General features: G+C 36.4%; 1 protein-coding gene across 2 annotated transcripts in view; it reads left to right on the top strand.

Annotated features, from left to right (window-relative positions):
- rfx7a (regulatory factor X7a) overlaps positions 1-26,182 on the top strand; it is a 35,454-nt gene that overhangs the window by 83 nt on the left and 9,189 nt on the right. Inside the window, exons 2-3 of one of the 2 annotated variants that reach the window (XM_087261446.1) lie at positions 61-372; positions 16,967-17,000. In XM_087261446.1, coding sequence (XP_087117572.1) covers positions 257-372; positions 16,967-17,000 — 150 coding nt within the window. In that variant the 5' untranslated portion in view covers positions 61-256. Of the gene's footprint in view, positions 373-16,966; positions 17,001-26,182 lie in introns of both variants that reach the window. The other variant, XM_087261444.1, reaches the window with a different exon arrangement.

Genomic DNA, 26,182 nt, shown 5'->3' on the forward strand with positions numbered 1-26,182 from the left:
GTGTGTGACTCTCAACCTGCTGCAGCTCGAAGTGTCTCCATGCTCCTGGTGCACCCACAGGGATTCTGAGGAGCTCACCTGCAACCCCAAACCATGAATGACCAACGTGATCTGGCAGAGCCGAATCCGAACAGTCCCTGATGTCAACAGGCGGTGATCGTGATGTGCTATTTACGGAGGAAAGCTGCATTCTCCAGGTTCAGGTTAAGGCCTACTTGTTAGATCCCCATCCTCGTCTCAGCAGAGTCGCATCGTGATGGCAGATGACCAGCAGCAGTCGGGACCCGGAGCTGGACCTTTACCGTCCGCGGTTCAGGGATTGCAAGGGCCCGAGGCGAGTGCTCTGCAGCTGAAGATAAAGAACTCTATCTGGTAAGCGCTGTCCGAAATGTTGCCCGTTTTATGTGGGTGCTGCTGCTGCTGGATATGTGAGGGTTAATGGAGGCGAAGGCTCTCCATCCTAATTAGCTCTATTCCAGACGGTCCCTCGTTTCCAGTTGATAGTGGCTCATGGATACAGCACTGTACGTGTATTCAACTAACCAGACCAGTTCTATCCTCATAGTGAATGCGACAAGTTAACTTAATCAAAGTTGTTTGTTTTGGACACGGAGGTTTTGGTCTGTCTGAGCAGATTATTAAAACACGAGGTGGTCTACCTGTCTATGGTTGTCATGTAAAGTATACGCGTTATTTATCTGTAAAAAGCTGCGTTTGACATTGTAAAGACAGTGGAAAGCATGGGTCTTGGATTGGGCGACAGGTTACCCGCGACCACGCGCTCTCCACAGATTCTGTGGGCGCGCTGCGATGGTAAACAACTCGCGTGCAGCAGCAGCAGACGCGCGCATTTAAACGGCCAGCGTGCCCATAGTCACGCTTTCCTCGCAGACATTACTGCATCCCACGGATATATGATATTCTGCTTCTCTTGATCTTTTAGTTTGTGTTGTGGTTATCTAAGATTTATTTCCATTCATTCACCGGGTAAGCGCTTAGTTGAAGACATCGTGGAGCATGCAGCCATGGGGCTCATGATGTTTATAGCGCTGCAGCGCATGCGTTCTGCATGTTGTTGTTTTTACTTAGTATTTATTGTAAGGACAATATATAACGTCTGCGCGCACAGTCATTCAACCCAGTATTGTCTTAGGTCAGTGGTTTTACCTGGAATTGATTATTGTAAGTGGACATTGCTTGTGGCAGCGAAAATAAAAAAAAAAACGCTGACACGATTATTTTGCAGCGTCCATCCCCCTCTTCTCCACCACCCTTGTTTTTGCATGTTGAGACATGCTTTCAACGACATGCATCTGCAGCAGAGGCTATACGCCTACTCTACGTCCTGGGACATAGATATGTTTGGTAGCACGTGCATTATGTGTGTGTGTGTGTGAGAGAGTGACTGTTTATAAATGTTGCAATCTTGGTTTCTGCTGCTGATTTTCTGATGATATCAGGAGTTAGCTTTCGGTATTAATTGGATATTTTTGTCAAGAATTTCACATTTTCTGCATTTTGATGAATTCAGATATCAGTAAACAAAATATTATTTCCAGTGAGAACTTTTATCACAAATATAATTGTTTACAAAGTACACTAGAGTTTAGATAATCTGAATAATTGTTAAATATAATCAAATTTTAAAACAACAATTTTCAATGTTATTATTTTTATGCAGGTCTGCAATGTTGTGTGACATGATCTAAAATAAGTATGATAATTATTCATTGTTATTTTGAATTTTATATATATATATATATATATATATATATATATATATATATATATATATATATATATAATTCTGGATTTAGTTGCATATGGTGGACTTGACTGTTATCAATCAGAGTAGAATTTTTAAGAGATAATAAATGAAAATTTATTTAATATATGGATACTTTTCTAATCTATTGCCTAATAGCCAAAAAATACACTCATTTAATACTTAACAATATTTATTTAAATCCAGGACAGATTGTTTACAGCCAAGAAAAAAAAATCCTTACTAATTTCTTTTTTAGGTCAGATTTTTTTGTGTGTGTGGGTGTAATCAAAACATCATCATCGCAGCTCTTTTAGGTGTTGTCTTTGTTATTACTGATTAAAGTTACCGCACATCTCTCTGAAAATGCGAGCCTGAAGATGTGCGTCAATTACACTCAGATTGTGCTGTTCATTAAGCACTAGTGAATGGATTGAGCATATGATGATTGTACTGTCTCAGCGGGTGTTGCTTGCCCTTCTCTCTGAGCAGAGCTCTAAAGGTTAGGCCTGTCGATGTGATAGCTGATACCCCTGATCTGCATTTGGCATGCTGGTTGGCACATGCTACGGTCTCTGTGGAAAAGATCAGGGCATTTGGCAATGGTGTTGGAGAGCCTAGTGGAAAAAAGATTGCGATTTGCCAATAGTAACTACTTTGTCACTGACATCCTGTACTTTATGCATAAGTGATGAAAATCATTAAAGCATATATTGTGCCTAGGCCCTATGCTGAAATTATGTTGGTAGGAGACAAATTACTAGAATCTCACCTTGTAGGTAAAAATAATTTAGGTTTGCGGACAGACCAGCAGAGGGGGTAGTTTTAGAAAGATTCATACTTTTGATTGACCATGCAGTTGATTTATATCTTTGGGCTAATTTCAGAGATGCTGTCGGGTAATAATTTTAGGAATGCATGTTTTATGTTCAAAATCAGCTGTGCTTTTGGTGCAATATTGTGATTATAGATCTTTAGACTAATTTCAGAAATGTTGTCTTTTGGTTAATGCCAAATTTGTCAGGTGATTTTTTTTTTTAGACTAACAGGCTTTATGTTCATCGTATTGCCTCACAAAGGTGAGTTTGGTCATATTATTTTTACATGGGTGTAAAAATCAGCATGCGTGAATATTTGTTCATATACATATGAAGGGAAATAGGATTCAATTGGGAGGAGGGAAAGAGTTCCAAACACAATGGTGGAAATCACCTTCAAAGAGAAATGAAAATGAGCCATTGCACCGCTGGCAAAAAGCCCAGCTGTTTTTACCAAGCTGCTCACAACTGCAGCTTTGGCGCTGTTAGACAATTCTGTTTTGGTTTAGCTTACATTTAGTCTGATGCTTGAACAATGGAAGGATTCGTGTTTGTGGTTTTGCTGCTTAAACTTTCTATTAGGCCTGCAAAATTGTCTCTATTCCTTTTGAGGGTTTACCTTTTTCCTGTTTGAGAACACGATCAGCAAACTAGTGTTCTGTGTTATGGCATTTGCTTTCTGTGAATTACTTAGAAGGTGTGATGTTGGACTTTGCATGACATTTTACACTTTCACACAAATGAAAGACCAGAACAGCTTAATGGAAAATGCAGTTTCATTGGATGCCTTGTTCACATTTGCTAACACAATCAGAGTTTTTCAACATTTTCATTCAACAAAGAAATCTGTTTCATAAAATATATTTCGCAACACATTAGGTAAATAGTAAATTACATTTAAAAATGTATTATGATATAATTTCTTTTTATTTTAAATTGTAACAAATGTCCAAAAAATATAAAAAGCTGACCCATTTAGAAAAATTCAAGCCATAGTTTGCCGGCAGTTAGCTCTCTGCAACTCTTACATGGTCGCTGAAGCTAAGCAGGCCTGCACCCTGTCAGTAGCTGGATGGGAGACCACATGGGAAAGCTAGGTTGCTGCAGGAGGTAGTGTTATTAAGACCAGCAGGGGGTGCTCACCCTGCGCTCTGGCCAGGTCCTAACACCCCACCATATTTATGGGGGACTCAGTATTGTTCAGTGAGCGCCGTCTTTCTTCTTCCTGGCAAAATTCCCCATATCATAATTGGTTTCATCACTTTGTCTCCTCTTCACCAATCAGCTGGTGTGTGGTCTGGCACAATATGTCTGCCATTGCGTTATCCAGGTTGAGGTTACACACCAGTGGTAGATGAAGACCCATCTCTTTAAGGCCATTTAATTGTAATTAAAAGCCTTAAATGCTTAATTTTCTAAAGTATTAAAGTTGAATTAGCTTTTCATTATACAAATTTGACAGAATTGAATCATTGTGTAGGCGAAAAGTGGCATTCTGTTTAGTTTATTTGTGGAATCCCGCTAGATTTGATGTCATCTGTTACCATGCTCATTGCCTACAGACTGCTATGTGATAGATAGCACAAGTCCCTTTACACTAAGTTGTTGGAACAATGACTGAGCATTGGGTTAGTCACTTGGTCTCCTGTGCCTTATTCCCACTCTTCTGACTTGTGTTGCTTTTGATAAGGAGTTATCATCACAGACTAAGACTGCTTAGTTGTGCTATCTTACTATCGTTATATAACAAATTTAAGTTAAAGTGTCACCAATGGGTAAAACTTACAATGAAGATGTCAGTGATTTCTCTTGTGGGAACTTTAAGTGGCTTAAAATTAGAAGTTCAACCCAAAAACCCAACCTTTCAGTTTCTTTTTACTTGTGATTATAAAATACAATATTAAAATATGATATCCTCCATAGTGGACAAGCTCAAAATGTTTTAGACCTTCTTTACAGCTATATTTACACTTATATTTCTAATTGTCCTTTTTGTGATTAAATTGCCAAAACATCTGAATGCTAAGTGAAAACAGGGCCTGTGTTGACTCATATGACATTATGGATATCAATGCGTAATCTATCTTCTATATCTTTCCTCTTGTAGATATCAGTGATTTAGCAGCTGTGTGTATGAGACCTTATATCACCTCTCTGCCCACAGCAGTCAGGGAAGCCAGACAGTTCCTGTCAGAGAAGCAGCTGGAAGGAAACCTTTCACTTGAGGCCAATTTATACTTCTGTGTCAAGTGAACGCTGGCTGTAGTGTGCAGTGTTGGGGAGGTTACTTTAAAATTGTAATGGATTACAGATTACAAATTACCCTATTTAAAATGTAATAACTAGTCTACCTTTTCGAATACTTTATAAAAGTAAAGTAACTGATTTTATCTGATTACTTTATGAATATTTTTATATTTCTAATGGATATTTTCAGCAGTTATACCAAGCAGGTGTGACATAACAGTAGTGCTGTTTACTGTTTGAATTTCAAAAGCTTTCTTCACTTAAATTAGGTTTTTATTAATTTAATTTTAAAGAACAGCCACCACAAAACCAGACCTTATAACAAAAATTTGTTTACTGTTTTACACAATCTAAATGTTAACTAGTTGTGCAGGATGATTTTTGTGGCATTACCAATAAAAGATAAATCTAAGCTATTTTTGCGATTTTATTTTTAAATCGAAGCAACTTAAGTCAATCACAGCTTAGTGATCAATCAAACTGTCAATGAAACATATGAGGCATTTTAATTATTTACTATAAATAATATGCCGTACCAAACAGAACCAAATTATAGTTTAGTAAAGTAACAGTATATAATAGTATAGTATGATATAATTTATTGTAAAGGGAAATATTTAGGAATCAGCATTATATTGTATATATATTTACATTTCTAATTAATAAATTACATAATGTAGTATCCTCAATAACTATCATGAACTAATCTGAACTAATAGTAATTACCATAGTATATTTTAGCCACAGTAAACTATATATATATATATTTATATATATATATATATATATATATATATATATATATATATATATATATATATATATATATATATATGTATATATGTATGTATGTGTGTGTGTGTGTGTGTGTGTGTGTGTGTGTGTGTGTGTGTGTGTGTGTGTGTGTGTGTGTGTGTGTGTGTGTGTGTGTGTATATATATATATATATATATATATATATATATATATATATATATATATATATATATATATGTATAAACCTCTTTTTCCTCAGTCATCTTTCCATCAGGCAAATTTCTCATGTTAGCCTAATTAGTTGGCGACGTCACTGACCAGAGTGAGAGATGGCAGTAACACACCAAAAAGTTTGTTGTTGACCACCAAAAAACAGGTAGTAGAAGAAATCGACATTCTCGCCATAATATTAATTTATTTTCATCGGCCAGACACCGGCTTCACAACTTCGTGAATGTCGGCGGCGTCACTTATTGATCCGCGGTCATTAAATGTTGTTTGTGTGGACGTTACTGCACTACTTAACTAAAAAAACTTAACTGTTTGTAATCTTTAACTTTTTCATAAGTAATTGTAATTTAATTACACCTTTTTTTTCAGTATCTGCAACAAGTTACTGTTACTTTTATTTTGTAATTAAATTACGTAACACCCTTGCATGTGACTAGTTAATCCCCATAATTTTTAGTATGCTATTATAAGCTGCACACTCCTCCAAAGACATCTTCAGCAATTTCAGTTTTGTATCCTGTCTGCATTTCTCTGCAGATTTACACGGCCGAAAGGTTAGTTTTTGGCAGATTTTTTAATGTTGTACTCTAAGTTTCTTGCTGCAGTGCTCATAGTAAGATCAGGTTAGCAATCTGAAGTGTAATTTACCTGTGATTTAGCTGAACTAATTTGGATTACCAGCTTGAAGTAAAGAATAATTTGCATTACAATATCCATCAGTAAGTTAAACAGGCCCTTGTGTAGTATGCTAGCAGCCTCTGCCAACTAACAACCAACCTAATATGGAACATAGTATCATGGAAACGTCAGAAAATGAAAGTAAAATACACAAATAACATGAAGTCTTGGCATGGTGTAATGAACTAATAATACAGTACAGTACAGTAAGTATTTTTAAAGTAGTGCAAGTAGTTTTTCTTTTTCTTTCAACTTTTCCTCGACTACTATACTTTTACTTTGAAACATTCCACAGAAGGACGTTTCTCAGTTTCGCTTGACAAGTGTGAGTGCTCTGAATCAGGCCCAGGCGCAGTTTAGTTGGCCGGTCCTAGCCTGGTTGAAAGAGGGGTGCTAAAGCGTGGTTCGGTTGAGCTTTGGCGCGGTACGCTCGTAGTGTGAGTGCAAAGCGTGCCTTAGCGCAAAGCTGAAGACCCGATGTCTCTTTTAAGGGACTGTTTCATGTGGATTTATGAATCATTCCTACTTTTCAATGAGCGCAAACCGTTGTAGTTTTTTAAAGATGCAAACCCCTCACTGCACGTCAGCTGCACCTTCAATCCTCCTAATACCTGCAGCACGTTGACCTTTTCATGAAATTTCTGAGCGTTAAAAGTAGGCATGGGACGATAAGTGTTTCAATGATTCATTTTAATTATTTACCCTGACATGTTTGCTGCTACAAAATATCATAAATCTTTCAAAAAAAATATTGTTTCCTTACTTACATTTATTAAATAACGATTCATGCTGATTCCCCTACTGCAGCAAATTCTGTTTTTACTGTTGATATTTGGCGCCAGATAATCAGGAAATTATGATTTTGTTTTGTCTTCATCTTTTACGCGATATTTCAGTTTTGCATATAAAGTTCATTTTTAGATGGAACATAGCTACTCAAAAAAGCACGCAGTTTGAATGGCTAATTAATGAAGAATGATTGACAGGGAATGGAAATGCTGATGTTTATGCAGACATGAGGTTTAGTAGTAGCTGAGTTCAGCAGGTTCAGTGGAGATTTCAGTGTGTGTATGTGTGTGTGTGAGGGAGAGAGAGAGATCACAATCTCTCTCTCTCTCTCTCTCTCTCTCTCTCTCCCTCTCATACACACTGACACACAAATATCACACATGTAGGTCATGCTGACTAGCAGTAGTGTTATAGTCTGTGTTGTGATGTCTGGCTGCTCTTGCTCAGCACTCTGCTCAAGTAGAATTAGCCTAGGAGATCACAGGCCTTTGCCCTCTTCACGGGATGCCTCTATAGAGAGCAGATGATAGAGATGTCGGAGCTATCCCTTCCAACCAGTGACACAGTGACCTCTCACCTCTGTCTCTCTCTCTCTCTCTCTCTCAGGCGGTTGTTTACGTCCTGTTATGATCTGAGCACATGCAGCCAGCTGGAGGAGGGGATCTTAGGGGGAGGGGCACTGGCCGATGGGATAAAAGTCTGTGGCTTAATTCAGGCCACTGTTTATAGGAAAAACAAACCAGAGTTACTTTTAAAGAATTATTTTTTTTGCGTTTTTTGTAATAAAAAAGGTTAATGAGGTATTGACTATAGCATATTTGATTTATAGGGTTGTGTCAAACTGTAGTTCATAAGTAATATGGATTGATGATTGTATGAGATGTAAGTGGGAGTTAATCCGTGTTACAGTGAAGTGTCACTCCCCACAGCTCCCTTTTGGATGTGAAACTTAAGCTCAAAGACATGGGCACAGCACTCCAAAAATCACATCAGTGACTGGTGATCACATTAGTGACATCAGATCACATGCGTGACATTTAAATTCACTAACAAGCAGTGTTGGGGATAATGCGTTATTAGTATCATGCGTTACATAATAATATTACTTTTCCAAAGTAACATTTAAAGTTACTCATTACTTTTAAAAATAAGTTATATTATTTGAGTTACTTAAAAAAGGAAACATAAGTTACTTATTATCTTTCTTTATTGACTTTAAAAAACATATTGCGAAATAAAAATTACCTTAGTCAGGTTGAATCACGCACTCAATGAGAGAGTGTGCTGCAAGGGAACAGTCAGCTGATACTCATCATTATTGGGTCTTTTTTTTCACAGCAGATGAGTTGGTGTACTGTCTTAGTAACTGAATAACTCAAGATAATGGTTTATTTCAAGTCAGTGGGGGTATCCGGTATGTTAGTGCCTACTGAGAACGCAAACCGTTTCACAACAACTCTGTTCAATTTAATAAACTCATTCAACCAGTTCACTTAGAAGATCCGGTTAAAATAAATGCTTCATTCACAAATCGCCTGTCATCACTACAGACAGTCAGAACGGCAGGCCAGAGACATTTTTGCGATGGATTCTTGTTATTTTGAACTCATTGAAGAAAAGTAGTAGATTGTTGTTAAGTGTAGATTATGTGTAAGTAAAACTCTTGACAGCTGGAAGAAACAAGACATGGGGAAAAAAAAAAAAAACACTGGATGCGAAGCACTACACTCACACCCCACCAGATTAACAGCAAATGATTGACATCAGTCGATTATTTCGGCAAAAAAAAAAAATGCTTGTATTCCTGAGGAGGTTCAGCTACTGATGCGACTATGTTTTGTAATATAGTACGATTTTTTCCTCCTTTGGGAAATTATTAACACATTTGTTGAGGCCACGTGAGAAAATGTATTCAGAGTATAAAGATCAAAGATTTTTATCGTTCTACTATTCATTTGGTTGTCAAACATTTTAAAGGTTTAAAATCTGTTTTTGCCTTAATAAATGATTTCATGTTGGTACTCTTGAGCTTTATTTCAATCTTTATCTCAATAGACAGTGAATTTACTTAACTAATTACAAAAAAACATACAAAAGTAGCAAACACTCTGTATGTTGTTAAATACAGAGCTTCTCTATAAAAAAAAGGTGAAAAAAACACCTGCAAGTTCTGAAAGAGATCAAACCTCAGCCAGGTAATGAAAAGTAATGCAAAAGTCATATAAGTAGCGCACTTAGTAAGGGAGTAACTCAATATTGTAAGGCATTACTTTCAAAAGTGACTTTCCCCAACACTGCTAACAATCATGTCATTTTTCCTGCCAGTGATGTTTAATATGTAATAAAGATGTTTGTCTGTTGAGTAATGGGATGATTTTTTTAAAGCTTCTACTCTTAAGCTAGTTTACATCAAATTGTGACCCAATCTGGCGAAATGATTCAAAGGTCTAGTTCTATTTTAATAGACAGCCCCATAATGTAAAAAAAAAGACAATAAAAAAAAATCTACATTTTTTTAGCTAATTTCACTGAAAAGACATTCAAAAATAATCTCTCAAAGTTTCATAGTCCAGGTCATTGAGTAAAGTTATTTCTATTACTATTAAAGTTGACTTTAAGTAGAAATGAACATTGCTTTTCTCAACTTCTCTCAAAATTTTTTTCTTTATATTAAGTGTATCCCATAAAATCCCAGTATCTCGGCTTTCAAAGTTTGCTGTTAAATATTGTATAGAACAAATCAAAAAACCTAAAAATGAACACAAACAATGACGTAAACGCAGATCAATTGTCAAAGGAAAGCCCCGTTTCCATTGACAGGTAAGTGATTGGTCCAGCCATCCACCTGTCAGACATAGCAGCACGATTTTGTTGTGCTCCATACTAGAGCTGCACAATTATCTCGATTAATCTCGATTCGACCCCTTAAACGATTTTAATCCAGCATTTCTACGATTCTGCCAATCATATTTTCAAGTTCAGGAGAGAAGCAAAGGCGGCTGCACGAGTCTTTTCATTGTCACCACATGGACACCTCCAAATGATGTTAAAAGAGTCACATACTGTATTTATAAGATATAATTCACCTAAAAATTTCATTTTTGTCTTCATATAATGCTGTATTCGGGGCCGCGCTCTATAGACGTGTGCGCGTCTACTTTAGTGAACAGAACCTGCACATCCTGTGAATAATAGGTAATAAAGTTGTAAATAATATTCAGTTTGTGGCACATAGTGATCGTGCAAAGTATGAACAGCACTTAGCAGTGAAAATGAAACCGAAAGAGTGCACATTATTTAAATAATCATATCGCATTTTAGACTTGGCGACAAGCATTTTATATGTTTTTTCTTTCATAGCGAACACATAGCTGTGCATAAAAATAAATGTTTACAGTGTCAGTATAACTACTCTAGCGTATATAATGTTGATTTTACCAGTGAATTAAATGGTCTAATAACAGATTGCAAGCATAGGCCTATATCTCAAACATAATTCAACATCAGAATTATTATAAGTAGAATAGAAATATTTATAGAAACCAGTAGACCTACACATAATATTAATGTCGTTTTACCATATGTTTTAGAAAATCTCATATTAAGCTTTATTTTACATCTACAGAATCGTGAGAAAATCGTGATCTTTATTTTAGGCTAAAAAATCGCTATTCTCATTTTAGCCAGAATCGTGTAGCTTTACTCCACACGTCACCTCTTGTCGGGTTAACATCAGAGCTTGATACCCAATTCAGCATGTAGAATCAGTGTCAGCTGAAGAGAGTGTTCTGACTGGTTGATCAGCAACAAATCAGTGCTGATTTGTTGAATAAATTCAAGCCAAAAAGCAACGCAAAGAAGCCAAATATAATTTTGTTACATTGACACAAACATTTACAAAATAACATGGATTTTTAGATTATCAGACCCCTTCTTGGTGAGTGACCGTTACTGTGATAACGGTACTTAATGCTATTTTATTTACAATTGCTTGTTTTAGTTGTCTGCACCTTGATCATTTCATGATGGTGTGATGGTGCTTTACTTGTGGATTCTGAATTGACTTCCTGCTGAACTGGGAGGGTTGCATGACAATTGATATGGGGTGTGTACATATGTACATAGGATGTGGTTTTCATGCTGCACAGCAAACTATTGGTCTTACATTGGAAAATGCTCAAGTTCAAGCTCTGGACATATTGGCCTCAGTAGACCTGATGGAAGCTCTGACTTGTTCTGACCTAAAAGTGGAAAAGCGACTATTTTGAAGGCGGTGAGAAACATCCTCAACTATATTTTAAAGCCTTTTGCTTAACTTTAGATCAGTAAAGATCTGGGGCCTCATGTATCAACGCTGCGTACGCACAAAAACTTTGCGTACGCCAGGTTTCACGCTCAGAATCGCTCACGTTTGGATTTACTAACGATGAACTGAACGTGGGAATGTGCGCAGCTCCACGCCAGCTTTATGGCTGGCATACGCACATTTTTTGTGCGTGTCTGTTTTATTTCCATTGGCGACTCTTAGAGGCAGTTGTGTTAAATTGCACTCTACAAAGTGTCTTCTCAGCTGTATGAGACGGGTTCATCCGCATGTCTAGTATATAAGGTTTCCGTACCATACAGTTGACCATGCAAACATTAAAGCGCAATTTGCAGCAGTCGCCGGTTTGCCCAAAGTAATCGGAGCAATCTACTGCACACACATTGCTATTAAGGCACCATCTGACGATGAACTGGCATACGTGAATCAGAAACGTTTCCATTCAATAAATGTGCAAATAAAATAAGATGCACAGACTTATTAATGATTTCTACTTGTCTTCCTCGTGATAAATAGTAGGCAAAATCTGATATGTAGCGGGGAAAAAAGAAGAAAGAGTTCATCAGACGCTGGATTCGAACCGAGTTCATGCTCGAACGTGTCAAAACATGTTTTCATGCGTTTTACAAGCTACGCCACTGAGACTGTTAAGGGTACTACAATATTTTACACATATAAATCACACTATTTCTCTTTTAACTCCACAGTGCGATGTTCAGACCCTACTGTGTTGACCGCATCAGCTAAACTCTCCCCACTCTATTTTTTTCTTTTGTTGTTAATTCCGGAGGACAAACTTGCAAATAACACCGTTTTCCTCAGGTCTACCTCTGAAAGCAGCACCTCCAATTCACATTCTGTTCAAAGTTTCTTTTTTCGCTTGCTTTTGCCATTGCTTTTTCGTTGGGTTTTGCCAAAGCAGAGTCATTAGTATATTCATACGGGGGAGGAGGCAGGCAGGGGTTTTGTGCTTGTGCATGTTGCGCTTTGTTTCACGTTCTGATGTACAAAAGAATATGCGTGGGATTCTGCGTATTTTTTTCTGCGTACGCATATTTACAGCTTTGTGCGTACGCAATGTTTTAGTATGATTTCCACGCAAGTCTTCGTACATAAGGCCCCTGAAATATTGTTTTACCAATTATCTTACTCTTCTCATTCAAAATCCTAAACTGTTTTAGCTTGATTTACAACCCTCAGGTTATCATATCGTAGAGAATACTCTCCCCAAAATAATTTTTAGAGCATTTTAAATATATTCTTGGTTACTCTATAATGGTTCAATGATATTCTCTAAAAAGTCTATAGACATCACAACTAATTGGCCCTTTTTAAGCTGGTAGACATTTTAGCAATTTTTTTTTTTTTTTTTTTTTTTTGTGGATGGAGTTTAGGAGGCAGACCAATCCCAATGACCACATCCTAACCATACGTTCACACCGAAAGCGGCGAGAGCGTCCAAGGTTGCTCTGGCCGCCCTGGCGACAATGCTGTCTGCCTTCAGCTCCGGCAGCGAGAGTGTCAAAACTCGCTACATTGATCTCATATTTAAAGAAGCCGTTGCAGCATATCATTTGAATTCCTGCATAAAACCTGCATTAATGTTTCTAGCGTGAAAATGTTGCGCACTTCTTATCAAATTTATATAACAATGGATGATCAAATTGCGTGTATTGTTTCTTTGCTCTTTTTATCCAATATCCAGTGTCCATATGTATCAAATATCCTGAAGCAGCTATACTGTTTTGTACTGTCATGTCGCATGAGATTCTTTTTTAGGATAAATATATATAACATTAATGCACATCAGTAACTCGCCAATAAATATTTTAATGCATGTTCCTGAAAGAAAACATTGTAAATAATTGGAAATCTGGCGACCGCAATCATCAAACCCTTGGGAACAACTGTGGTCGGAACTAAAGTTCACAGGTCTGTGTTCTCTGAACTCCTATCAAGCGGTGAACGTCTTCATTCTGATTGCTTTCCGCCGAACCGCATCATAGCTCATTACCATACAGTTGACTTGATTTCAACTCTCCTCAACGCCTACACCAGCGAAGACGCGCCCCGCTGCTGCTCGCTGCTTATCGCCACCGTCTCTCATAGAAAATGAATGCCTTCCGGCTACTTTGACGCTCTCGCCGCTTTTGGTGTGAACGTACGGTAATGCTACATCCAGATTCCAGAATTTTTTTGGAACTTGATAATGGTGGAAAAGGAGACAACACAAGCATGTTGTTCATGTTTAGTCTCTGGTCAATAATTAGGAAATGAGTTAGATTACTGCTAGTTTAAAAGAGTAATGTTAGGTTATTTAAGCTCTAAAAATGATAAGTGTTACATGAGAAATCACTCGTTTCAAGATTTCTGATTAATCAGTGATCTTTAGCTACACAACAAAATTAAAACAAAAGATAAATACTTCATTAAACCTGACCCAATAAGAAGCTAGTGCTGCAGCAAACCTATTGCACACTATAATAGACACCAGTAGTATGTTTTGCAGTCCGCTTACACTACTACCTTCATATGAATGGGCTGGTCTGTTGCATAACACAATCCAACTTATTCATGCATTGCACATGAGATTTTGCTAACACCCTTATGTCTAGGCTTACCATCCACCACGCAAACATTTCTGAGCCACTTTCACACCATGTATGACGTATAGTGGTGCAATGCACAGACGTACTGCTCTCTAAATTAGGAATCTTTATCTGTGTATCAGGTGAACATCGGACTAATAGAGTTAAACTTTGCTGTTGATGAAAGCTCATTAAGCAAGTCAGGCGTCTGCTTGAAACAGCCTAATAACAACATGAAGTGACATTAAGGGCAAATCCTGTTTTTACTGCCTGCCTTGACAACAGGGGTACAAACGTTAACCTGCTTCAAGACTACCTAGATACAGTTTAATGAGGGTTACCTGGCCTGAAGCCGCTTGGGGGCAAACAGAAACTCGCCTAGTAACAGTTCATTAGTTCTCTGACCTCTCGGGAGGGTCATAGGGACAGTCTTATGACTGACTGTCTAAGAACACACGTTATTTGGCTTAAGACTGTGGCAAGCTTGAATGCTTTTATATTGGATTAAGAAGTCAGAATGTTGGAGCAATACAATGCCTGATTGGATATCCTATAATTAAAAGCTATTGTATTCAATGTATCTTAGGTGATTGGCAGATCAGGGCTCAGCAGTAAGGATGGCCTGATGACTCTGGGCCAGTGCCAAAGAGATCTGGGTTGCTGTGTTGAAGCCACATTTTAAAATCAGTGGTCATGTGCTTGGTTTTATGTCTTGGCAATAGAGTTGTCACAAGTGCAGACTTCGGTACCAATCTGGACTGTAATTTAAAAAAAAATGCTACTAACATTAGAGTGCTGTTACGCTAATTGGCCTTTGTGTTCATGTGCCCAACAGAAATGACTGTGATTAGCTCAGGAAACCATTGCTTGGCACACTTCACTGAGCAATTACACCGATACACTGAGACTTCTAAAGCCAAGTCTATCAGATCCGTCCACTGATGGGCTATAGATGTAGCTTTCAACTAAACACTCACAAAGTGGGAAATGCTGAAACTCTATAACTTTTACATTTGGCTTATTTAATGGTTGAATACTTAAATAGTTTTATATTAAAGTTAACATTTCATAATGTTTTTGTAATAGTTTTTGTTAAAAATGATATGGTCACTGAGTACAATTCATTTTTAAATAAAGTTTCTTTTTTATTATTAATTATCTTTTTATAAAACATTAAAGGGATTATTCATAAGTTGTAGTTAATTTTCTTGTGAATTTATTTACTTTTGAATCCAAGTACATATTAAAAAAAATTAAGGCATTAAAAAAGTAAATTTTTCATAACGCATTAGTAATGTGGTTTTAGTTAAATATTTAGTCCTTGGTGGTTTTTGACAAATAAGCATTGGCAAAAATGGTAATTTTCAGATTCTTGCACAGTCCAAATGTTTTTCTTTTAAAAGATCTCATTGTGTGATCATTTGGAAGTATATCCCGGACAATTTTCAAATGCAATTGCAAATCCCTCATTACTGTTTGCATTTCCACTTTCGCGAATGCACATTGACTGCCACATTTAAAATGAAAAAGCAAAGTCCATTTGCAAATGCATTTCCTATGCATCCCCCTTATGAGCTACGGGCCTGACATATCTAAATGGCAATATTAATTGCTTCATTTGCTTTTTCTTTTTCTCCACGTTGTGCATGTAACCTTCCAAAACTAATGGAATCGCAAATCCCTTTGCATTTGAATTTCCGATGTCTAGACTGAAACCTGTCAATCAAATGACAGGGGAGGGGCTATTTTATTGGCCGTGGTTTTATTGGGTAGTGATGTCACTCACAGTCGACGTGTTTACAGTTTGGAAAATGGAGGTAATCTGTGAAATTGTGGAGCAGATTTTGATACTTGCGCAGCAGGTTAATGACAGCTCATGCTGTACAAATTTCCTTTTACTTAGATTCCATTTAATTTTGGACACTTTAAATGAGTTTGTGGCCTTATCAAACAGCACAATATGTGATGTGATCTTCACCGAAAATGATCCGGGATATACTTTTTATATGATCAGGATCAACAATTTGTTTTGCAATTTTTTTTTGTGTTCAATCTTTGACTTTTATCAATGGTACCCATTGACTTTTATCAAAAAAACTTTTTATTTTTTATTTTTATTTTTTACAGATCTAGCATTTGATGGATTTAAAACAATCCAGGATTTTTCAGCATTGATCAATCTTTGTGCTCATTAGTAAAACTAGATTGTTGATGTTTGGTTCACTGTGCTCGTGTCTGAATCTCGGTTGTTCAGTGCATTTGCCAACCTTTGCTTTTGGATCTCTCAGTGTTTACCGTCACCATGTTGCCTGTCATGATATTTCTTGTGGTGTTAAAGAAAAGTGGTCATTTGTCAATCTCACCCTGAATGCGGATAGACAGTGCCTTTGACGTGCCTTTTGAAGGTTCAAATGATTGTGGGCCTACATTACTCCTGGTGAAAATTTGACCCTGTCTCCTTTTCCATACCTGTATATAGAGTCCATACTGGTTCATTCCGGTCTCAAACATCCCGATGGTCAACACATTCTGATTGGCAGGAATATTTATAGACCTCCAGTGTTATGGAACTTTAATGCAAGATACTTTTTTTTGTGCATGAGCACATGTGTTCCTGGGGATATATTGGTCCATGCTGGACAGGGTGGACGGGTTAGAGGATGGAAAGATGTTTTGAATGCCATTGATTTATTAATAAAATAAGCTTTATGAATGTTTCTCAAGTTACCCGTGTCGTACTGATTCTTTCTCTTCTCTTTTTTTTTTTCAGCAAAACTGTACAATCGAAGGTGGATTGCATTTTGGTGAGTGACTGCTATCATTAAAAAATGTATATTCATATAAAATATTAAATGCATTAAAACACTCTAGAAGTGCTGGGTTGTTTTAACCCGACGTTTGGTCAATCATAGACAAAAACCAAACATTAAGTTAAAGTGTCATTTAAATTTGATACAAAATATAACCCAGGATTTATACAACCTAGCATTTTTCATATTTAAGCGTACTATAGCGGTTGAGTTTCTCATAAAAATTCCAAATTGAATAGAAATATCTTTGAAAGAAATACTTTTTATTTTTCTAACAGAGGCCAACTAGCCAAGTGTTGTGCAGATCAACCTAACTTCTCTGACTTCTAAAGGTGCTCTAGCGACAGATGCTAGAGCCCATGGTCTTCACCCTCCTTGTTAGAGCAACCGACTCCCATACAAAGAATCCAGTAGGACTGGTTGGTTACACTTGGCTCGTCCAGGATAAGAGTGAGGTTTAGGGGGGTCATGTTTATTAACAAAGTAGACTTCTTCATATGAGGCATAATAAACTCAAAGTGAGTTTTCCTGAGGACAAAAGAAAAGTAGAATTAACTAGTTCAGTATTTCAATACAGATGTTTGTGGTGGTCAAAAAAAAAAAGGAATTGGAGCCACTGTCTATTATAGGAGAAGTGCATATAATGTACTTCTTCTAGAAGTGATTGAAAGTGGCTGGGGTATCAAAAAGTACCAACTTTTTTTTTTCATTGCTTTCTTGTCAATTCTTGCCAATTTCCTGCTAACATGTGTGTGCTGTTGAGCAGGTTCTTAAACACCCCTAATTGCTGATTGTGTTCACATGTTTAACAGCGATGTCCAAGAATCCGGTCAACCGATGTGTTTTTTTTTTTTTTTAAGCCAATATTGATATCTTAGAAAGCAGGATGGCTGATATTTAGCCAATATAATTTATTTCATTTTAATTAAGAATTACATTTAAATTAAATTGAAATTGTATTGAACTAAAACTAATTTGAAAATTGACTATAAAACAAATATCAATTATAATCAGTCATAGACGTTAAACACGTTGGTTATTAACCGTTGTAGAGAGAAAGAGAGAATTATTTATTTATTTAGTTATTACTAATAATGATGAATAAGAACTGCATAGCAGTCCCCAAACTATTTTTTATTTAATACATTTTGGAAGGTAGTATGAGCCACCACAATTGTTAAAAATAAGCTGCATGCTAATTTGTTAGTTTCTTTTGCTCTTTATTTGTATTTATAATGAAATGATATTTGTGCACCACTGCACGGGCTTGATATGAGCACAGTAACAGCTGTCAGGTTGAGTAAGTACATTTTTTCTTTGGTGAGACTGAGAGACATTTTATTGCGTAACAAAAACTTAATAATGTTGTGCTTGTGTTTACCTGGCAAACCAACTCATACAGCATACAGCTGCCCAGTGCCCATAAAAAGACTGAATGTGTGGGTGTCAAAGCACAAACCGTAATTTTAATCCTTTAAATGTACATGCTTAATCTGTCAAAGATGAGATCTATCGATTAAAAAGGTTATCAACAATTCATTTAGTTATCTTTAGTATTCCTACTTCATGCTTAATACAATAAAGCCCAAAACAAGGATTATGATTTACTTAGAGAGTCAAATCTTTAAGGATGAGCCCTCTTGTGTTGTCTTGTTGGATAAAAATTCTGAACAAGACTTGAGAGAAACACCATGCTCTCGACCAGCGGTAAATTCAGGTGCTTGCACAAAGTCATGTTATAGTGTAGTGGTTAGATACAGAGTTAACTGAGAATCAAATATACTGAGCAAGTAATGATATGAACACAAATAGTGTGCTCACTATGCTGTCAAGACACAGACACAGAAACTCTCAAAAGCCGTTAGGTTAAAGACATATCTGTGCCAAACCTATTATTAGCTTCAAACTCAGCCATAGTGAGTGAAATCTAACAGTTTATTTGCCAATGGTTTAAACATAGACATTTATTTGCCTAGGTGTAATATTTGGTCATATATGTAAGTTATTTACTTAATTAGTTGAGGGTTGTACAGTCTTTAAGACACTTCTTTCAAAGACATTTGAAGCAGCCCCAAACTTTTGAACAGTAATGTATATCTGCAATGAAATATTTTAAATTCTTTTTTTTAACTGATCAATGTCTTTGTGAGCAGGATTTCTTTTTTCAAACCACATAACTGCAGACAATAAATGTTTTGAGTTGTGTTTTGTGGCGTGAGGAGGAGAAGGTGATGATGGTCTGTCAAGGTAACAAGTGACACAAAATCCTCTTCTGATGTTAGCCAGTGTGTCCCGTGTCCACCGTTCACCTCCTCTGTCCTCTCCTCTAGTCTGCCCCTGTTGACCTCTGCTGGATGTTGCCGGCTCTCGCAGAGTCTTGCATCAGCCTCCTCATTAAGCGTTCATTCCATAGTAGTATCTCTAAAAGCCCTGCTGTTTAACTCCTATTACCTCACATTAACATTTACAGCGGCAATCAAAAAAATCTGATTAAATAATAATAAAAAATCGTTCACTTTTACCACTTTTACATAATATAATATAATGTAATATAGGATAATATAATATATTATGATATGATATAATATAGTATAGTATATTTATAATATAATATAATTTAATATAGTATAATATAATATATTATGATATGATATAATATAATATAATATAATATAGTATATTTATAATATAATATAATATAATATAATATAATATATAATGTTATATCATACACTTCGATATAATATAATGTAACAGTAGTTCAACAATACAGTTCCTGAACAACATGAATTGGAGTAAATGTTGCCGCAAGTTTTTTTTAGGTGAACTGCCACTTTAAGCAGCTCTTTGTAAAACATGCTGTAGATTGTACAATAATGCAATTCATTATGTTCACTTACTGTACTGACAGACTTTGAGGACTCCACTATTACTGAATCATCACTTTGTCTCAGTGCTGAATTGTTCCAGCATCCGGCCTGGAAGAATTTGCTTGTAATAAATTCTGTAGGCTTGTCAGTATGAATTGGGCAACGTCGGTTGAGTCCTTCTGAATAATGCATGAGTTATTCACGCATGTCTAGTAGGCTCAGCAGTGCTGAGTAAGGGGCCTTCACACTACTCAGGGGACGTTACACCTGCATGAATGAGCTGAGTGATGATGAGCTACAGGTTCCTCCTATTGCGGTCAGGACCTGCTTGCCATTGTCCTCTTCATCTCAGAGTTGAAGCTGATGAGTGAATGAATGAAGTTGTGAATGCTTTTCACAAAGATGTAGATAGTCCAATAGCCAAGTCTACTGCGGGTACATTTTTGTTGCCAGTTAATCATTTAGTTTTTAATCTTGTCATGTGTTTACAGAATAAAATTTAATTCATTTAAAGTAGTAGGAGCTACTTTCTTCATCAAAATTAAAGGATTGGTTCACACATAAATGCAAATACTGCCATTATTTACTCACGCTTCCAAACCCCTGAGACTCCTTTTTCATCTTCAAAACTATGGCCACAACAACTAATGAAATTCATTGTCAACAAATCACAATATTGATTTGTTGGGCTGCTCACGTGACGACAAGATACACAGTTGTTCGAGCAATGAAGGGTAGAGAACCCTCCATTTGTTGTCAAATTTAATTTCCTGTTTCTCCTCAGTTTTGCGTTCCCGCTTTGCAAATTGTATTTACGCACAGAGCTGGATTTGACACAACACCGGCTGCAGGAAGAAGGCATGGGAGAACTTTAGATTTGAGGCTTCTAAGAAAACTGAAACCTGTCCGCTTATAAAACTGAGCTTTCACCTCACAAGCCTTAGTGATGATTAATTAATTGCCACTAATTTAGATTAGCTTAAAATAAATGGTGCAAATAGAGTGACACCACATATTTAAAATCAGCAAACAACAGCAGCAGTAGAATATTACAATTAGTCAATGTTGTGGTTTCCAGCGAAGGCTAATAACATTACATTTGTTCACTGAGATTTCTAATTCTGATTGAAAATTTGTTGTTTATTTATTATTTATCATTTTTATATTTCAACAAATTCCGCTGCTTGGTATCTTGTTGTCATTGTGTTTATGTAACAATTTCATAATTTGAATATAATAGGAGTACAACACTTTCTTTGTTTTTTATTTATGTTTTGTATATTTAGAGAAGTTTAACTGTTCAAAAGCAAACTTTGTTTTTCATTTAAGGTTTAAATAATTGATCAATAAACTCAATACCTGACTTTTTTGTAAGTATAATTTTCAACATGATTAGTTCCTCGATTAACAGTTTATGTAGTTATAATAAAACAGCAAATAAAAAAGTGCTTAGTTTTTATCTGATTAATCTTTAATTTGTTTGTAGTGTAATAAGAAGATATGTACCATTCTTTGGTATTTTTGAATGAGTAAATTCTCAGGTAGTTTTAAAATTACATTCCAGATGCAATCCCATTGTTGCATTTATCTCTTTATTCAATTCTTGCCAATAGGTGTGTAAAATATTACAATCCCAAAATATGTGGAAGTGATCAGCCAATACATTTCCACATTTTCTCTAGCATTCGCCATTTTGTTTTGAGCTCTAGTTTAAAAGTATTTTATTTTAGGTGTCATAAAGAACCTTATCACATTTTTTCAAATAATCTCCCTCCATGAATCTGAATTAATTTTGATCATCTGTGTTTCCCAAATAGTTAACCATTCCTCATTTGTTTAATATTATATTGGCTTCCTTTTCCCATTTCTGTTTTATATACATTGTTGAGTGTTTCTTTGTTAATGTCAGACAGGAATAAATTCTCAATACTAGTTTCTTAAAAGAAAGAAGTTTTATCAAAGTTTTATCAAAAGTTCCTGAAAATTATAAGCAGCACAATTATTTTTACAATTATGATTATTCCTTGAGATATAAGTCTGTATGGTACAATGATTTCCCAAGGATTGTGTGACACTCAAAACTGGATGCTTGGCCATCATAGAAAGTAAATTACATTTTTAAATATATTAACAATAACAACAGGAATTTTAAATTGTAATAATATTTTTCTGTTAATTCTAGTACACTGACAATATTTATTACAGTAAATAATTGTTAAGATAATTAATTATAGCTTAAAAGACACTAACCCTCAACCTAACCTTGGCCATGTATTGACCATCTTATTTTGCCTCACATGTTCAAGTACACTGTAAGTGCACATATAGTAAAATAAATTGCAGTGTTTTTTTGTATTTTGGATCATAAAAATTCATCTGAACATGAAACTTCTTTTAAAAATCTCACTGGCCTCAGACGTTTGCAGGATAGTGCATGAATTATGTTTTTGTTTTTTTTAACATGCATTTGTTTATCCACTCTTAAAAGTCACACGAGTTCTCTCTTAAATAGGGTTGTCCGCTTGGCTCCGAGACGTCTGCATTCTCATGCCATTTTTACTTACCTTTCTTACCCCTCTCCAATGTTAACTGTAGCCGCGCTCAGTGGTTGATAACTTTAGCTATTCACTAGCCATCATTCCCTTAGCAACGAAGAGACGAATAGAAAAGACAGACGCAACTATTCTTAGAATTCAGCAGAAAGGGGAGGGCAGAGATTCAGCAAAGTGTAGATGATGCCCTCGCTGATGAAGAGATTTTTAGGTGACAGCTGCATTTTCTGACTATTTTCCTCAAGTTTCATACACTTTCTGTGTTGATGATGAGGGCCTATACTCTTAGGAGGTACTTTGGACATATAATTGGTGTGGCGTTGAGGAACTTTTGAAGATCTCAACTTTCATTGCTCCCACAGGCAGACACCATGAAAACAAAGGCTTGTTTATGCTGGCTTAACCGACTGCTCTGATCGCTGAGGGGATTAGGTATTCTTCGGGATTATTTTTACCTTGGATGACTTCCTGTTTGGGGTTATGCCGTACAATCCTATTGAAGTCTGTTTATTTTAATTCGCTGCTCACAGCTTTCAGCCCAGGTTGCTGAGTAAATGTCTCTGAGTTTTAATATTGCATGTAGAGTGGAGATCAAAATAATCAGATGTTTATATTTAGTAATTTAATCTTTGTTTAAAGTTAACCTTCAAAATTTTATTAAAATTTTATTTGATGGGTATACCATACTAGATCAAATTTACAAGCCCAGTGCACACCAAGCCAATATCAAGAACTAGTTTTACCTCGCATCCTCTGCGTCTGATCCTGTCTGGACCAAAAAGCTGCTCTTGTATGCATCAAACAGATGACAGCCAACTAAAATGAGAACGTATATTCTTTGAAAACGTATACGTATATGCTTGAAAGGATGCACCTTTTCATACTTAGAGGTGGCAATATCTGTTTACAACTGGAATCCAGAACTAGTGCTGCACACTAGGGCTAAACAAAAAGTCTCATGCGATTATCATGCTTATTATTCTATAAAGCCGGCTCTGAAATCAATTCTGAATTTTCAGCACTTGTGTTTAGCTGTAGCATTGCTTCCTACAAAGAGCCATAATTCTCTGCCAAACTACAGAAAATATTGATATCATCATGTGAAAGTCAAATCACAAATAATCATTGTGCGATATTGACAGCTGTTTGCTTTTGTGAACTACGGCCCTTAGTAAATGCTTGTGTTAAACCTGAAAGTATGTGCAAAAATACCACATATAATGATGTTTTTACTCAAAATTCACTGTATAGCCTCAGTTGAGTGTCTAAACTAAGTCATTCTGTTAAATAATGTGCCTTCTTACACAGAATAAAGCACGCAGGCATTTCATAATAGTAGGGGGCTGTTCGCACAGAATGCCTTTTTTTTTTCCATTGGACTACTTTTCTATAGTTTCCAATGTAAACATGTGCTTGATGGATGTGTGTGACCATTACACTCATGTCTCGTGCCTTTTGAAACACTGTGCGCTGTTTTTTTTAGATGCCATGTGAAGTTAAAAGAACTTAAACTTTCACACGCAGCACAGCTCATCACTGTCAGATCCACAGCAGTGGAGCGATTAGAAGAGCTAGGAGGTGGGGAAAGCTTTAGCCTCAGACCATTCTGAACTGTTGCCTTTCACATTTTGAGAGCACCCTTTGGCCTTCTGGAGGAGATTTCCTCACATGATATGCAAGACAAATCGCAGCATTTGCTAAACCGCAAATGCAATTTTTATGTCAGTGTAATTTTGTCAGTTAAGTCTTATTGGACAAATACAATCCAGTACTTGCGTACCATTCTCAAAGTACTTCTCTCTCACCACAGAGGAATTCACTCATCAAATATGTCTGATAATCTGATATACAGCTGGTTTTACATGCTGAATCAGAGCCTGACGCAGTACAACTGCCGACTGTTGGCTTGGGAGACCATCCCGGCCTTTATCCTGTTTAGCACTGAACTAGTGACCAATTCCAACTGTTGTGTTCCAACTGATTGAACATTGAGATTCTGCCTATAATTATAATTCTACTCCTACATTTGTCTTTAGTGGACGATCAGCCTTTTTGGGAGTCTTGAATGAGTTGGTGTTGTAAAGATACAATATTCTAGATATCACAAATTTAGAATGACCAGCTTCTCTTGCTATTGCTGAAAGGTTCATCACTTTGGCCTTTGTTAGACAACCTGCTGTTTCAATCACTTTAGAATGCCTCACCAGCACAAAGTCAGAAAAAAACATGAACGTTAGGTTCCTAGTTGAACAGGCTTTGTCAAATAATCAAGGAATTTACCACCATGTGTCAGATTAATATCAAGCGTAAGATATCTGAAAGTGTTCTTTTCTCACTCTCTCTCAATCTCATTTACTCCTAAGGATAACTTCAATAAGACCAAGCAGTGAGCTTAAAATTTCAGAAATTGCTGTTTTTTTTGTTTTGTTTTTTTGATCACAATTGTATTTCTTGGTGCAGAAAACATTTGAAAAATCACTATTATATCTGTATCAAATCTATGTTTGGAATGCATCAGAAAAGGCGAATGTTTGCGTACTGAAGCTCGTGTTTTTGAGTGAGGAATAGCATTTAAGTGAAGATGGGGAGCTGTGCCTGGAGCGAGAGACTCGTGTCTGCTGCTCTGTACTCGGGCAGAATTTAAATCAGCTCTGCCCCACCCAAACATCTTACACATTCTCTTTGAAGAGCTTTTCACTGCTCTACTACTACATTAACACTCGACAAGAGCTGAAAGGCAGAGACCTGAAGATCACAATAACATCTTTTATGCACATGGCTGTCTGTGTGTAAAAAGAGTAAATATTTATTTGATTGGTAATGTGCTTTATTTTTGGATGGTGTAGGTGGTGTATAATTTAGGCTGGGTGGGTGATGTTGACGATGACAAACATCTATTTCCCCTTCTATCTTTCTAGAATTAACATGAAAATGGAATTGCTTAATGTCATATAATTTAGAAAAATCTGAATAAATCAATAGAAGTTTTCACCTAATTAAATAATTTTAATTGTTTTTTGGGCGACTTCCATTTATTAGGATAGGACAGTGTTAAGACAGGAAGTGAAGTTGGAGAGAGAGAGACTGAGAGGTAGAGAGGTCCATAAGCCGGGATTTGAACTCAGGATGCCCTGAGCACAATGGCACTATACACTAACTGGCCACTTTATTAGGCACATCTGTCCAACTGCACAAATTTCTAATCAGCCTATTACATGGCAGCAACTTAATGCATTTAGGCATGTAGACATTGTCAAGAATATCTGCTACAGTTCAAACCAAGCATGAGAATGGGGAAGAAAGGTGATTTAAGGGACTTTGAACATGGCATGGTTGTTGGTGCCAGACAGGCTGGTCTGAGTATTTCACAAACTGCTGATCTACTGGGATTTTCACGCACAACCATCTCTAGGGTTAATTTATTAGGATAGGACAGTATTTAGAAAGGAAGTGAAGTTGAAGAGAGAGAGACCGAGAGCTAGAGAGGTCCATAAGCAAGGACTTGGGATGCCCTAAGCTCAATGGCGCTATATGTTGGCACATTGCCCACAAGGCGCCAGCCACCTAATTTATATTTAAGTTTGAAGTCTGCATGTTCTGCATGGCGTAGTGGCACATCATTTACTATATACTCACATGTTACACTTGTGGTGTTTCCAATGCATCTCGTATAGGGTCATAATATTGACCCTAACTATTTAAACAATAGTAAGTCCTGTAAAAAAAAAGGAAAAAAATTATATGTATTTATGTA

This window comes from Danio rerio, chromosome 7 (genome assembly GCF_052040795.2).
Source record: "Danio rerio strain M-AB ecotype USA chromosome 7, GRCz13ab, whole genome shotgun sequence".
Taxonomy (NCBI): domain Eukaryota; kingdom Metazoa; phylum Chordata; class Actinopteri; order Cypriniformes; family Danionidae; genus Danio; species Danio rerio.